This window comes from Rhagoletis zephyria, unplaced genomic scaffold (genome assembly GCF_001687245.7).
Source record: "Rhagoletis zephyria isolate East Lansing unplaced genomic scaffold, Rhagoletis_zephyria_1.1 Rzeph_scaffold_04544, whole genome shotgun sequence".
NCBI lineage: Eukaryota > Metazoa > Arthropoda > Insecta > Diptera > Tephritidae > Rhagoletis > Rhagoletis zephyria.
Window position 1 is genome coordinate 1 of NW_016161627.1, and position 10,712 is coordinate 10,712.

The 10,712-nt window shown below is 33.7% G+C and overlaps 1 protein-coding gene across 1 annotated transcript in view; it reads right to left on the reverse strand.

Moving 5' to 3' along the window:
* Window positions 1-3,623: 3,623 nt before the first annotated feature.
* The window catches only part of LOC108370882 (acetylcholine receptor subunit alpha-like), a gene marked incomplete at its 5' end in the record, with an annotated part of 33,350 nt that continues 26,261 nt past the window's right edge, over window positions 3,624-10,712 (reverse strand). Inside the window, one exon of the mRNA XM_017626305.1 lies at window positions 3,624-3,824. Coding sequence (XP_017481794.1) covers window positions 3,624-3,824 — 201 coding nt within the window. The remainder of the gene's footprint in view (window positions 3,825-10,712) is intronic.

A 10,712-nucleotide genomic window follows, 5' to 3' on the forward strand; every position in this document is an offset into this window, starting at 1 on the left:
TTTACAAAAACGCAAATCGCAAAAGTACGTGGAAATGGGAGCCCGGCTGCATATGTATGTATTATCCAAACCTAATATTCGCAAGCAATGTCCAAATGTAATGCTGAACTCTATTGTACTATTGTTTATTTGCTATACATCATCTTACGAGATGAATTGAAGACAAATTTCTAACAACTCCCTGCAGAAAAAAATTATCACTTGATTGAAATAACCAACTGGTAGTCAGCTTTTTTGCGAGATTTCGATAAATAACTAACTTTAAATTAGTTGTAAGGAGTCATGCAGACGTTATCGGGAGGTTGTTTTCTTTTCAAGTTTCTATTTAAATATCCTCCTACAAAAAATACTTTCAATACTCTTTATTTCTGCACTTCGCAGATTATTTTTCGAATTCAGGACAGACAAAATAAATATCGTTATTTTACATTATCATTTTGATGTTATGTCTGATGGAATTCAAATGTGGGATCACTTACGAAAGAACATGTACCCAGATAAGTCAATATGTAATGTTAAATAAAAAGAAAAAAACAAAATTAAAAATTTTTTTTTGTTGATAGTTTATGTCCAAAAGTAGTTAGCTACAAGTTAGTTGACATCTAATGCAGAGGAAACCACCTGATCAATATTTTGCGGCCATCGCCCTTCCAAAGTAGTTAGTTACAGCCACTAGTCGACTGTTAGTTCGTTAATAGTTAGCTACAAACTAGTCCCATTTCCTGCAAGGTTTATTAGACAATATCAGAACTAACATAAATATGTACATGTACAACTCAAATAAATCTATATAAGCTACTAATTTGCAATGTGCATATAAATACCTACAAATGTAACGTTTTGGCATCAATTTTCTAGCAAAAATAATTTTGAGAAAATCTCTAGCAAATAATGAGCTAAATAAATACAGAAGTAACACAATAACAGCTTAGTACTCGTAGCATAAATGCCCATAAACTGTTTACCTGAAGCATAAAATTTGCATTGAATTATGGCAAATAGCCGAGCACGAAATATGACAACAATTGGATACATTTACCTATTTGTATTGTATGTTTACAGCAGGAGTAAAAAGAAAATTTATGTTAGTACGAGTTACGAGAGAGAATTGGTGGGCAAGACACTTAAACTTGGTATGCATTGTTGTTTTATTTGTGCCAACTAGGGATGCAAATTTTTGTATTTCGGGTTTTACCAACTCTTTGCGCATAAGAAAGGATTGAATACAGACTGTTGGGCTTATTGACAGTTCAGAGTTAGATCTCAAATCAGTGCAGAGTGGTCGCTCTAGTAAGATAAAATTTGTTAAACTAAGGCCGAAGCAAATTACAATACTTGTGGGTTATGAAATTAAGCGTATATTTTTATTTTACTGTAGAAACTTTTGCCATTTTGAAGGTAATTCCATTAATCCTCTTTCACGGAAGTGCGTTTTCTAATTTCACAAGTGTCCATTGAGGCACATTTTTTCTCTACCAAAATCGTTCACCATAGGCAGGAGTAGGTGGTGATCGCTTTGTTCCAGCTTCGAACAATAAAGCAGATACATAAGAGTGTCTCAAGCAAGCTGCCAGAGCTTCCGACGAGTGACTGTCTGTGTGCCTGGCCATAATTTTATCCACATTTTCCGACGATTGGACTTCCAGAGCGGTGCTCCTTTTTCACAATCGAAGTTAGGGGAACGAAATAGACCAAATTGAAATTTTATGAGATGCGCTGTAACGGAATCAGGGACATAAAAACTTTTTACATGTTAAGTCGTCTGGTTGTGTTTTTGCTTTTATCGAAGACACGCTGTAAACTAAGGCTTATTTTCTTAAGCTGGTGTACATCTTTGACGCGTACTAATCGAAAAGCTGCCAGAGAAGTTATGTTTAGTATGAAATCGTATCATTCATGGACAAATTTTGAATATGATACCGCTAGCTATTAAAAATGCATACTGCGATTTCCATTTTTTAATTCATTAATTAATTTACATGCATATATTGTACTTTTAATGGCCTCTGACAGTTTTTAGACAATTTTACGACTTTCTTTTTCGACAGTGAAGATTTTCGAAAGACCTATCAATTAAATTTGGAAAAAAAATGTATGCCTGGAACATTGTGTATTTGATGGTTGAAAATCACTTTACTAATTTTAGGTATTCAGTATTTTTTAGTTAAAGGTAAAAAATACTAGCAAATACACAGTGAGCTTTGCTGCGCCTTTCTAGTATTTTTGTGCTATTATTTCCACATCGAAAACTCTTAATTAATATTGTTGTGAACGTGTTTAGAAGGAAGGTAAAGTATTGACTTTCTTCCGAAAATACTAACTTAGAGTACGCAGTGTCAAATTTCATTTCAGACTATAAACACGATTTTTTCAAATAGATCGGTCCATGTCCTACTTACAGGAAAAAATTCTTTAAAATTTCGTTTGAATCGGTTCACCGAAACGAAAACTACAACCGTTTTATTGTATAAAAAATACAGAAACCTTTTCTGTAAAAACTTCATTCTAGAAACACTGTGTTTTTGAGTTTAAATATTAAAGAAAATTAAGCTTCGGGTCCAGTCCCGTTTTTTTGGAAATCAAAATCCCGATACTAAAAACGACTGCAAATTTCAACAACCCTCGTATCAAATCACGCACGCATGCTAGAATCATACTCGTATTTTATATATGTATAAATATGTACATATAAATAACTTACATACTTATTGGTAACAATATAATTACAATTATAATGTGGCATTTGTAGTGCGCACCTGGGGCAGTGCTTCAGAATTTGTATTCATTCAAAAGCTGTCAGCCTGCTAATCATTGCTACTTGCTTTCGTTTAGTTCTTATACACAACTTCATTTACAAATCTATGTACATAGTAGGTGTGTATGTAGTGGCTTTGGGGGTTCTCTTATAATGCCAATGGTATTTACCTACTTACGACTATGATACACTGCCTCCAGTTCTGACTTAACTCATAAATATGTATTTATGTAATAATCATAAATAAGTATACATACAAACATTTCTCATTTGGCATTAATCGCTCGCTCTGTACATGAAGTAACCATGCAATGTTAATTTATTCTCATTAACTGCTTTAGTTAGTGATGTATGTACTTAATTGTTAGTAAACAATGTACATATTTATCATTACAAGTATCGTTATTTGTTATTGCTGTATTAGTAGTAGTATTAGTGTTTCTATTATTTATTAGTTAGTACATTAGTAGTTTGTTTGTATAAGTAGTAACTAGTAGTAATGCATTATAATAACTTACATATTTAGTTTGTGTTTTTGTTGTTGCTGTTGTCGTTAATTTAGTGCCTACTCAGAATTGTAAGTCCATCTTCGTGGAATAGCCATTCATTGCTGTTCGCGGTTTTATGTTCATCACATTCCGCTTGGCTTGCTGCATTTCACTTTTTATAAATGGTTTTTTTCCAATTATTATTTTTTTTTTGTATATTTATGTTTTCGTTTAGTTCTATTTCTATTTGTTTTTTATCCTTAAGCAATTTTTGGTTGTTGTTTTTGTTACTTTATATTTCATTTATCTTATTAGTTACTTTTGTTGTTGTGTTATTTTCTATTTTGTTTTTGTTGTAGTTGTTTCTTTGCAATTTGTTTTTATAACACAGGTTTGGCAATGCTCGGTTTCGCTGTTGTCGTTGCAATTTCCGACAATTTAATATCGATTGGTACGCGCGTATCGTATAACGTCGGCGCCTGCAATATTATTCCGGCCGTACCAACGACAACGGCTATTGTAAATAACCATAAGAATAGACGATCCAATACCATGGCCACGTATTTCCAATCTTCTTTGACCTGTCGCATGCGAAGGATAGAAAAAGAGAATATTAAAAATTATAAGGACACGTATGTACATGCATACAAAAAATTGTTGGCAAATTTGTACAAGAAGGCGGAGGGAAAATAAGAGACTGCTGGGACATTTCGCATACCATGTTCAAAAGGGGCACAACTAAAAAAAATAAGGTAAAATCAATTCGTAAGATTTATCTGCAATTAATGAAAATATTTTTTTCTTCTTGATAATATTCTCTAACTAGAAAAATACCGTTATATCTGTTTTTGTATTAATTGCGTTGGATCAGTACCATTCACAAGCAGTTATATTTACGGATTTGATTTTTGAGTTGTGCCTCTTTTGAAGATGGTACGAAATATGCGGTAATGAAGTCGACCATTAACGCTAAAAAAATAATATTCAATACATATTGGTATTTCTAAAAAAGCTCAGATACCCTTCTGCAAGGTGATTTGTAAAGATTTTTTCCTTTTTATGAAATTTTAAATTTGTAATTTACGGCAATAAAGCATCGCTGAATTAGGGTGCGTTCATACAGTAAGCCGAACAGCGTCGAGCGAAGCAAAGCGGAACAAAGCGAATATTTCCACAATTTTATTTAAAAGACTAATTGAAAAATTCGTTTCTATTTGAATATTTTAATATCTTGCTGAAGCTGAAGAATTAAATGGAAAAATCAAAATCAAAAACTGCATTGCTTTCAGCTCCAAAATGCTTCTGAAAAAGCTTGCTGTATGAACACTTAGGGACCAAATGCTCAGATGTCTCATTATAAGGCACAAGCCTTCGTTGCTTTATAAGAGCAGTAGAGAGTAAAAATTTCTCTTGAGAGAAGATGTCAAAAATTATTTTCTTTCTTATTATTATTATTATTGAGGTGTTATGATAACTATTTATTTAAACAATGTTATCGCGCTATACACCATGATTTTTTTTTTTTTAGGAAAAATGGAAAAAGCCGCAAAGTCTGAGCAGTAGAAGTTGTAGCTGCTATTTTGGAGATTATGACTAACGACACAGTTAACCCCTGCTAAGGAACGAAATTAAAAATTTTTAACTTTTAGCTGTTTGCCTTAAGCCAGTGTCACACGATTGGGCATTTGTCCTAAATTTGGTGCAAATTTTATCCCGTTCGTGTGAAAGCAAAAATATTTTTCTTTATCTCAATCACGAAAAATATTTTGTTCAAATTTTCAATAGAAGTTCGCTGTTTTGTACCAATCGTGGGACTACAAAAAAAAAAAATCGGCCAAAATTTTTTTATTTTGTACATAGTACAATATAAAAATGTACAAATCTGTACAAATGTACCAATCGTGTGACACTGGCCTTACATTTATCAGCACAAAATGACAGCCCAACGTAACTCGGCAGAATTCAAGTGACAAAAGTATTTAAAAAAGTAAATATTTACAAAAAATGCCAAAGTTGGGGATTTTTAAGTGTGGCAGTTCTTACGCGTATCTTAACCCCACGTCTCCACCTTCTACTAAATGTGTTTTAACATCTGTCAAATTTCTGTTTTTCCTTTGCCTGTTTTCTCATGTGGGCAACTTGCTATTTTAACATATCACTTTCAAAATGGCATCAAGCCAATCAGATCGATCTGTACCTAATGCAAATTGTGCGATAAAATGAAAACTGAGTTGTCAAACTAAGAAATGACAGCTGATATTAAGACAGCGATGGTAAGAAATTCGGCAAGACAAGCCTTATGAAAACTAAAAAAAAAAAAAACAATTTCCAATTAGAAAAGGTTTGTGTAGAGTACTTATGTACTATTTGCTTAATATAAAATAAGGTTCACTCTCCCTCAGCGACTATACAATTTCATACAACTGTTGGCAAAATATTGAACTTTCATTAAGTGCAAAATAAATATTTGCGCATTTATGATTAAGGCTCTGACTTTTACGAATGAAGTCAATAACAGAAGGCAACTAATAAATTCAGTTGAACTCGAACGCAGTGAAGCTATAAGAATTAGCAAAGTGCAAAATAAAAATATAAAAATATTGAATGCAATATGAAGCGAGAACAACTAGCGATAGTGGAAGCAGCTGGAAGGAAAGTGGACAAAATACAATTATATTGGCATTGAAAATTACAAAGCGCAGAAGAGATATATATAGCAAGACACTCAAAACTGGCAAGCAATAAAATCAACAGCAATTTTTTCCATCAGTTTTTTCAAGTATTTGCGGACACCATTCAAGTGTTGCAGCGCGTTAGGATTGCTTTTCGATGTTGCACAGTGGAGCGAAGTGTTGATTACAATTTAATTACTACGAGTAACTATATAAATACTTACATATGTATATAGAAAGTGGTCTCGAAGTTTGAGTGTATATAGAAATAAAACTTCTTTGTAGAGAATATAATTCGGAGACCAGAGTGGTTTATTTTGAATCAATGTGATTCAAGGTCTGGACTATTACCAAGTAAAGTGCCTCTAAAAATTAATTTTTTACCGAAAATATGAACTAGTTGGTGGAAATTTTCATGCGATTATTAATGGCGACTTTCGACGTGGATAGATTTTAATACAGTGCTGAAATTAAATCGACTTTGGCTCAAATTTCTTTACTACAAAAACCCACCCGAATATTTTTCATCCGCCCATATTAAATACATGGAAACAAAAATTGAAAAGTGAAAATGAAACTCATGATAAGGCTGAATAGTTTTCACCGAATTCGGTGAAATTTTAAAAATTTCAATTTTACCATATCTGACATAAAAAATGAAATAAAAGCGTTTTTCTTTGACGAAATTTCTTAATGTGTTTTTCCTTCAATTTGTTTCTCTCGACATGGTGTTGCCACACAAATTGTAGGACCTGCGTTACCCTTTGCCTTGGAATAGTTGACGCCGAGGCGCGAACAACAAACGTGCATATACATATATATATTAGATCAAAAATCGAAACTGAGTTCTACCGAATAGAATTACACACATATAACCACTTTAAAACTCAACAGACAAATAAAGGTTTAGCTTTTTGCTTCTTTAAAAATTCTAAAAAAATTCACATTTCCAGATTTTGTAAGATGCCGTCCATCTCGACCTAGATAAAAGAATTGTTCTTGCATTTTTTATTTGTTTATTTTTTCTCCAATCCTGCCCGATACTCAAGTATTTTATCACTTATTCGCTTCGCTGTTGTACTCGCTTTCTTTAAGTCAAAAAAAGGACAGCGCCAAATGTTTGGCAGCATTGCTCGAAAAGCACTTTATAGCCAGCCATTCCTCCTCAATTTATCCAGCTATGCGATGCATTCATTCGCTCATTCATTCATTATGCCATACAAATAACTTCCAATCCATCCACTATGTATTACTATTTAAGACGCCGAAGCATAGCTACCACTCATTGCACTGTATAGAGTACTCGTACAAACTTACATACATACGTACATACGTATATATGTATCCATGCTTCTTTATTGTGTGTTGCAGTTGTTTTTGTATTTTTGTTTATTAAAATGGTTTTCGGAATTATTGAAGATGGATGACTGAAATATTGCATTCGAGTGAAATTGACAGCGTACTACGGCCAGGGCGAGGTCAGCAAGGGAACGATGAGCGCGAGTGAACACGAGCGTGCATGCAACCAATGAGCTATGTATAGTTGTGTTTTTTTTCCCAATGCAGCAACTGCTGCAATAAATAGACTGACTGATGGTATGCTATTGTTGTTGTAGTTTAAGCAAGCATAAGATGATAACGATGATGGTAGTCGTCATGTTGCGACACTGCAGTAAAGAGTGATAGCAGAGCACTATTGTTGTGTTTGGCGACTGGGCAAGTATGTATGCATGAGTGTGAGTGTGGGTGTTGCTGCTGCTGCTGCTGCTACTGATTTTAATGATGATTGTATTGGTTTTGCAGTTGTCAATGTGCTTCGGTGGCATTGATGGTGTTGGGACCTTCATTTTTGTGACAATGATGAATGACGATTAGATGCAGGGTGGTGCAAAGTTTCACAGGAATATAGTATCATAGCACCGGACACTTGCTAATGCAATGCAAAATATTTTAAAAGAAATTTAAATGGAAGAGTTCAAATGGCGAAGCAATAGCACTGCTAAAAGCACGAAAGTAAAAATATCTGTCATTAATTTTTCGAACCGTAACCAACTGCAGTTATGTATACATTCTTTCTTAACCTTGACCGCAAATGCGCTTTTTCCAAACAAAGCCACGCCCTCGCCATTTTGTCATCCTCATGGCAGAGCTTCATTCAGCTGCATAGCTTTTATGCTGCTACTAATGCCACGCTGGCAAAGTGCGCATAAAGTCGTCTTAAGCATGTTTTTCTTTTGAGCTTAACATTTACAAGTCATAAAGTAGCTTTACAGTGCGCTCAGTATTACAAGCGCCAGTGCTCTTAGCTATGATAAGGCGTAATCCGCAGCTGGAATATGTTTTCGAGGCACATGAACAAACAAATATGTAAATGATATACATAAAGCCCCAACAAAACATACATACATACATAAAATGCTTATAAGTACGAGTATGTAGCACCAAGCCATAGAGTATTGTTGAGAATGTAAATTATTTGCAGCGGCGAAGTGAAGGTAGTATGTAGTGTGTACCACTAAGCTAATAATGTGGGATTTTGAAGGTTTCACCTTCTGTGTACAACGCGTCGTATACGTAACGCAAGGCAGAAATGAAATGACTGAAAGTTGACGGATGTCGTGAATTTACATTAAACCAAACAAAATAATAGGGAAGCATGTATATGGGCAAATCTAAAAAATAGGTACACTCTCAAAAAGAAAAAAAATTGTAATTTTCAAATTTGTGAGCACACTTATGTTTTATATATCATTTTACTCGTATTCTCTTAACAAATCGAATAATATAAGTGTAATTCATTTTTATCAAGTGCTTCAAAAGTTAGGCGAGGAATAAACATGAAATAGAAAACAAAAGAATAAGCTGGGTTCAAATTACGTTGTTCAAGTTGTAAATTTTAAGCAAAGATTTTGAAAGTTGAACTCACTTAATCGGGACGTTCCAAATTCAATGGCATCCCCCGTNATGCTCGGCCTAGTCTGATGCATCCTCCGGACACTGCTTCCGGAGCATTTTGCGGACTCTGCATGACTTACAACCATGCAGAGGTGGTAAATGAACTTTACCATTGGCCACAGTGCCTACCCACCATTTTTGAACCAATAAATATTTTTTTTTTATAAATACATACATGCAATACTGGTCTCCCCTCTCACTGAGTTATTCATCTGAATAATAAATTGTATGCGTGCTATATGTTAAAGTGAACCTATACTAAATTTTTACCTGTTTAGTTGGCGGAGTTATAGCAAAACAACGTTTCTGGACAATCAGTTCTATGGGAGCTAGATTTTAGAGTGAACCGATTTCGATAATTTTATGAGATAGTGAAGGAAATATTAAAATACAAGCGTGTGCAAAATTTTAGTAAAATATCTTCAAAACTGAGGGAGTGTTTTTTTATAAAATAGTTCCAATTTAAGCAAAGTTTCAAGTAACGCTATCTTCAAAAGTGGTGACAATCGGGAAAAACTGGGGACGCCATTGAATTTAGAAGGCTCCAATTAAGTAAGAGCAACTATCAGAACCTTTGTCACGAAAAAATAATGTTCAAGAGTCAACTTTTATTTTTGATCGAAAAAAAGCCCAGTCGATAGACCATTGGCTTTGTAATCCGAGTTCGCCGGTGCATATCCCATTGACGGCGGTTGAAGAAGTCTGATGAAGAGATGTGGTGATCTCAGAAATAGCAGCTATAATTTCTACCAAAATGCAAATTATTGTTTTTCCACACAAATTTTAATTAATAACGGACTCAAGCTCAATCAAATTGTTAACAAAAAAAAAACAACAAATAACGTAAAAATTTAAGTAAAATTTGAAGTTATTTTTTACCGATAATATGGCGATAAAAAATGACTTTTTTTTTAAAAAAAGCATAGCAGTTACGGCCGTTGATTTATCATGATCTCACTCTTATAGGTTTTTGTAATAGAAATCGTTATTGGTGTACCATGATCAATTTTTAACTAAAATTATAAATACAACAACCGAAAAATTTATCGATCTCTTATCGTGATAACTGTCATCGATGAATATGACTATGTTATTTTAAACATGTATGAATGAACATACATACGCACAAATATCGATTTACAAGCTATCATAAATTTTAAATTTTACTATCATTGTATGGGTTCAATAATTTATCGATTTGTTATCAACTATAACTTATTATAAAACCTATAAGGCATATTCATAGTCAAAACCTTGCAAAAGATAGTCAAACTTTGAAGAAACTAACTGGAAATAATTTCGTTTGCTTAGAATATTTATTAAAAAAAAATAGTAAAAATTGTCAAATCACTAAACGCGTTATTTTCCTCCTTTCATCCCAAACTAATAAAAGCAGATTCTGGTTGCAGTAGAAAATACACATTCAAGAGGTAATAATTCCATAAAATTTCATTGAATTATTGAAGATATAAATGTAAAATTCTGCACTAACTACTAAACAGCCAAAATATTTTACGATTGACGCAATCTGTGGAACGTTTACGACCTTTGAGCTGTTCGCCTACAGCGCTCTCCAGTGCAAGTATTTTCGTATTACCCACTGCGAGGTCGCCTTTCTTCAATGCCGGCTTTGCTCAATAAATTTAATGTCTTTAACTGCACCAATGGCGCACGAACCACAAACATACAAACATTTTAATTTACGACTGGTCCCACTATTATTGCCGCAATTTTATTAATGGCCTTTTAAGGTTTATTGGCCGGAATGTGCTGTTTTTGGTCAACTAAATCACAAAGTGATGGTTCGAATTTTGCGCTATATTCTCTCGATTTTATTTAGCA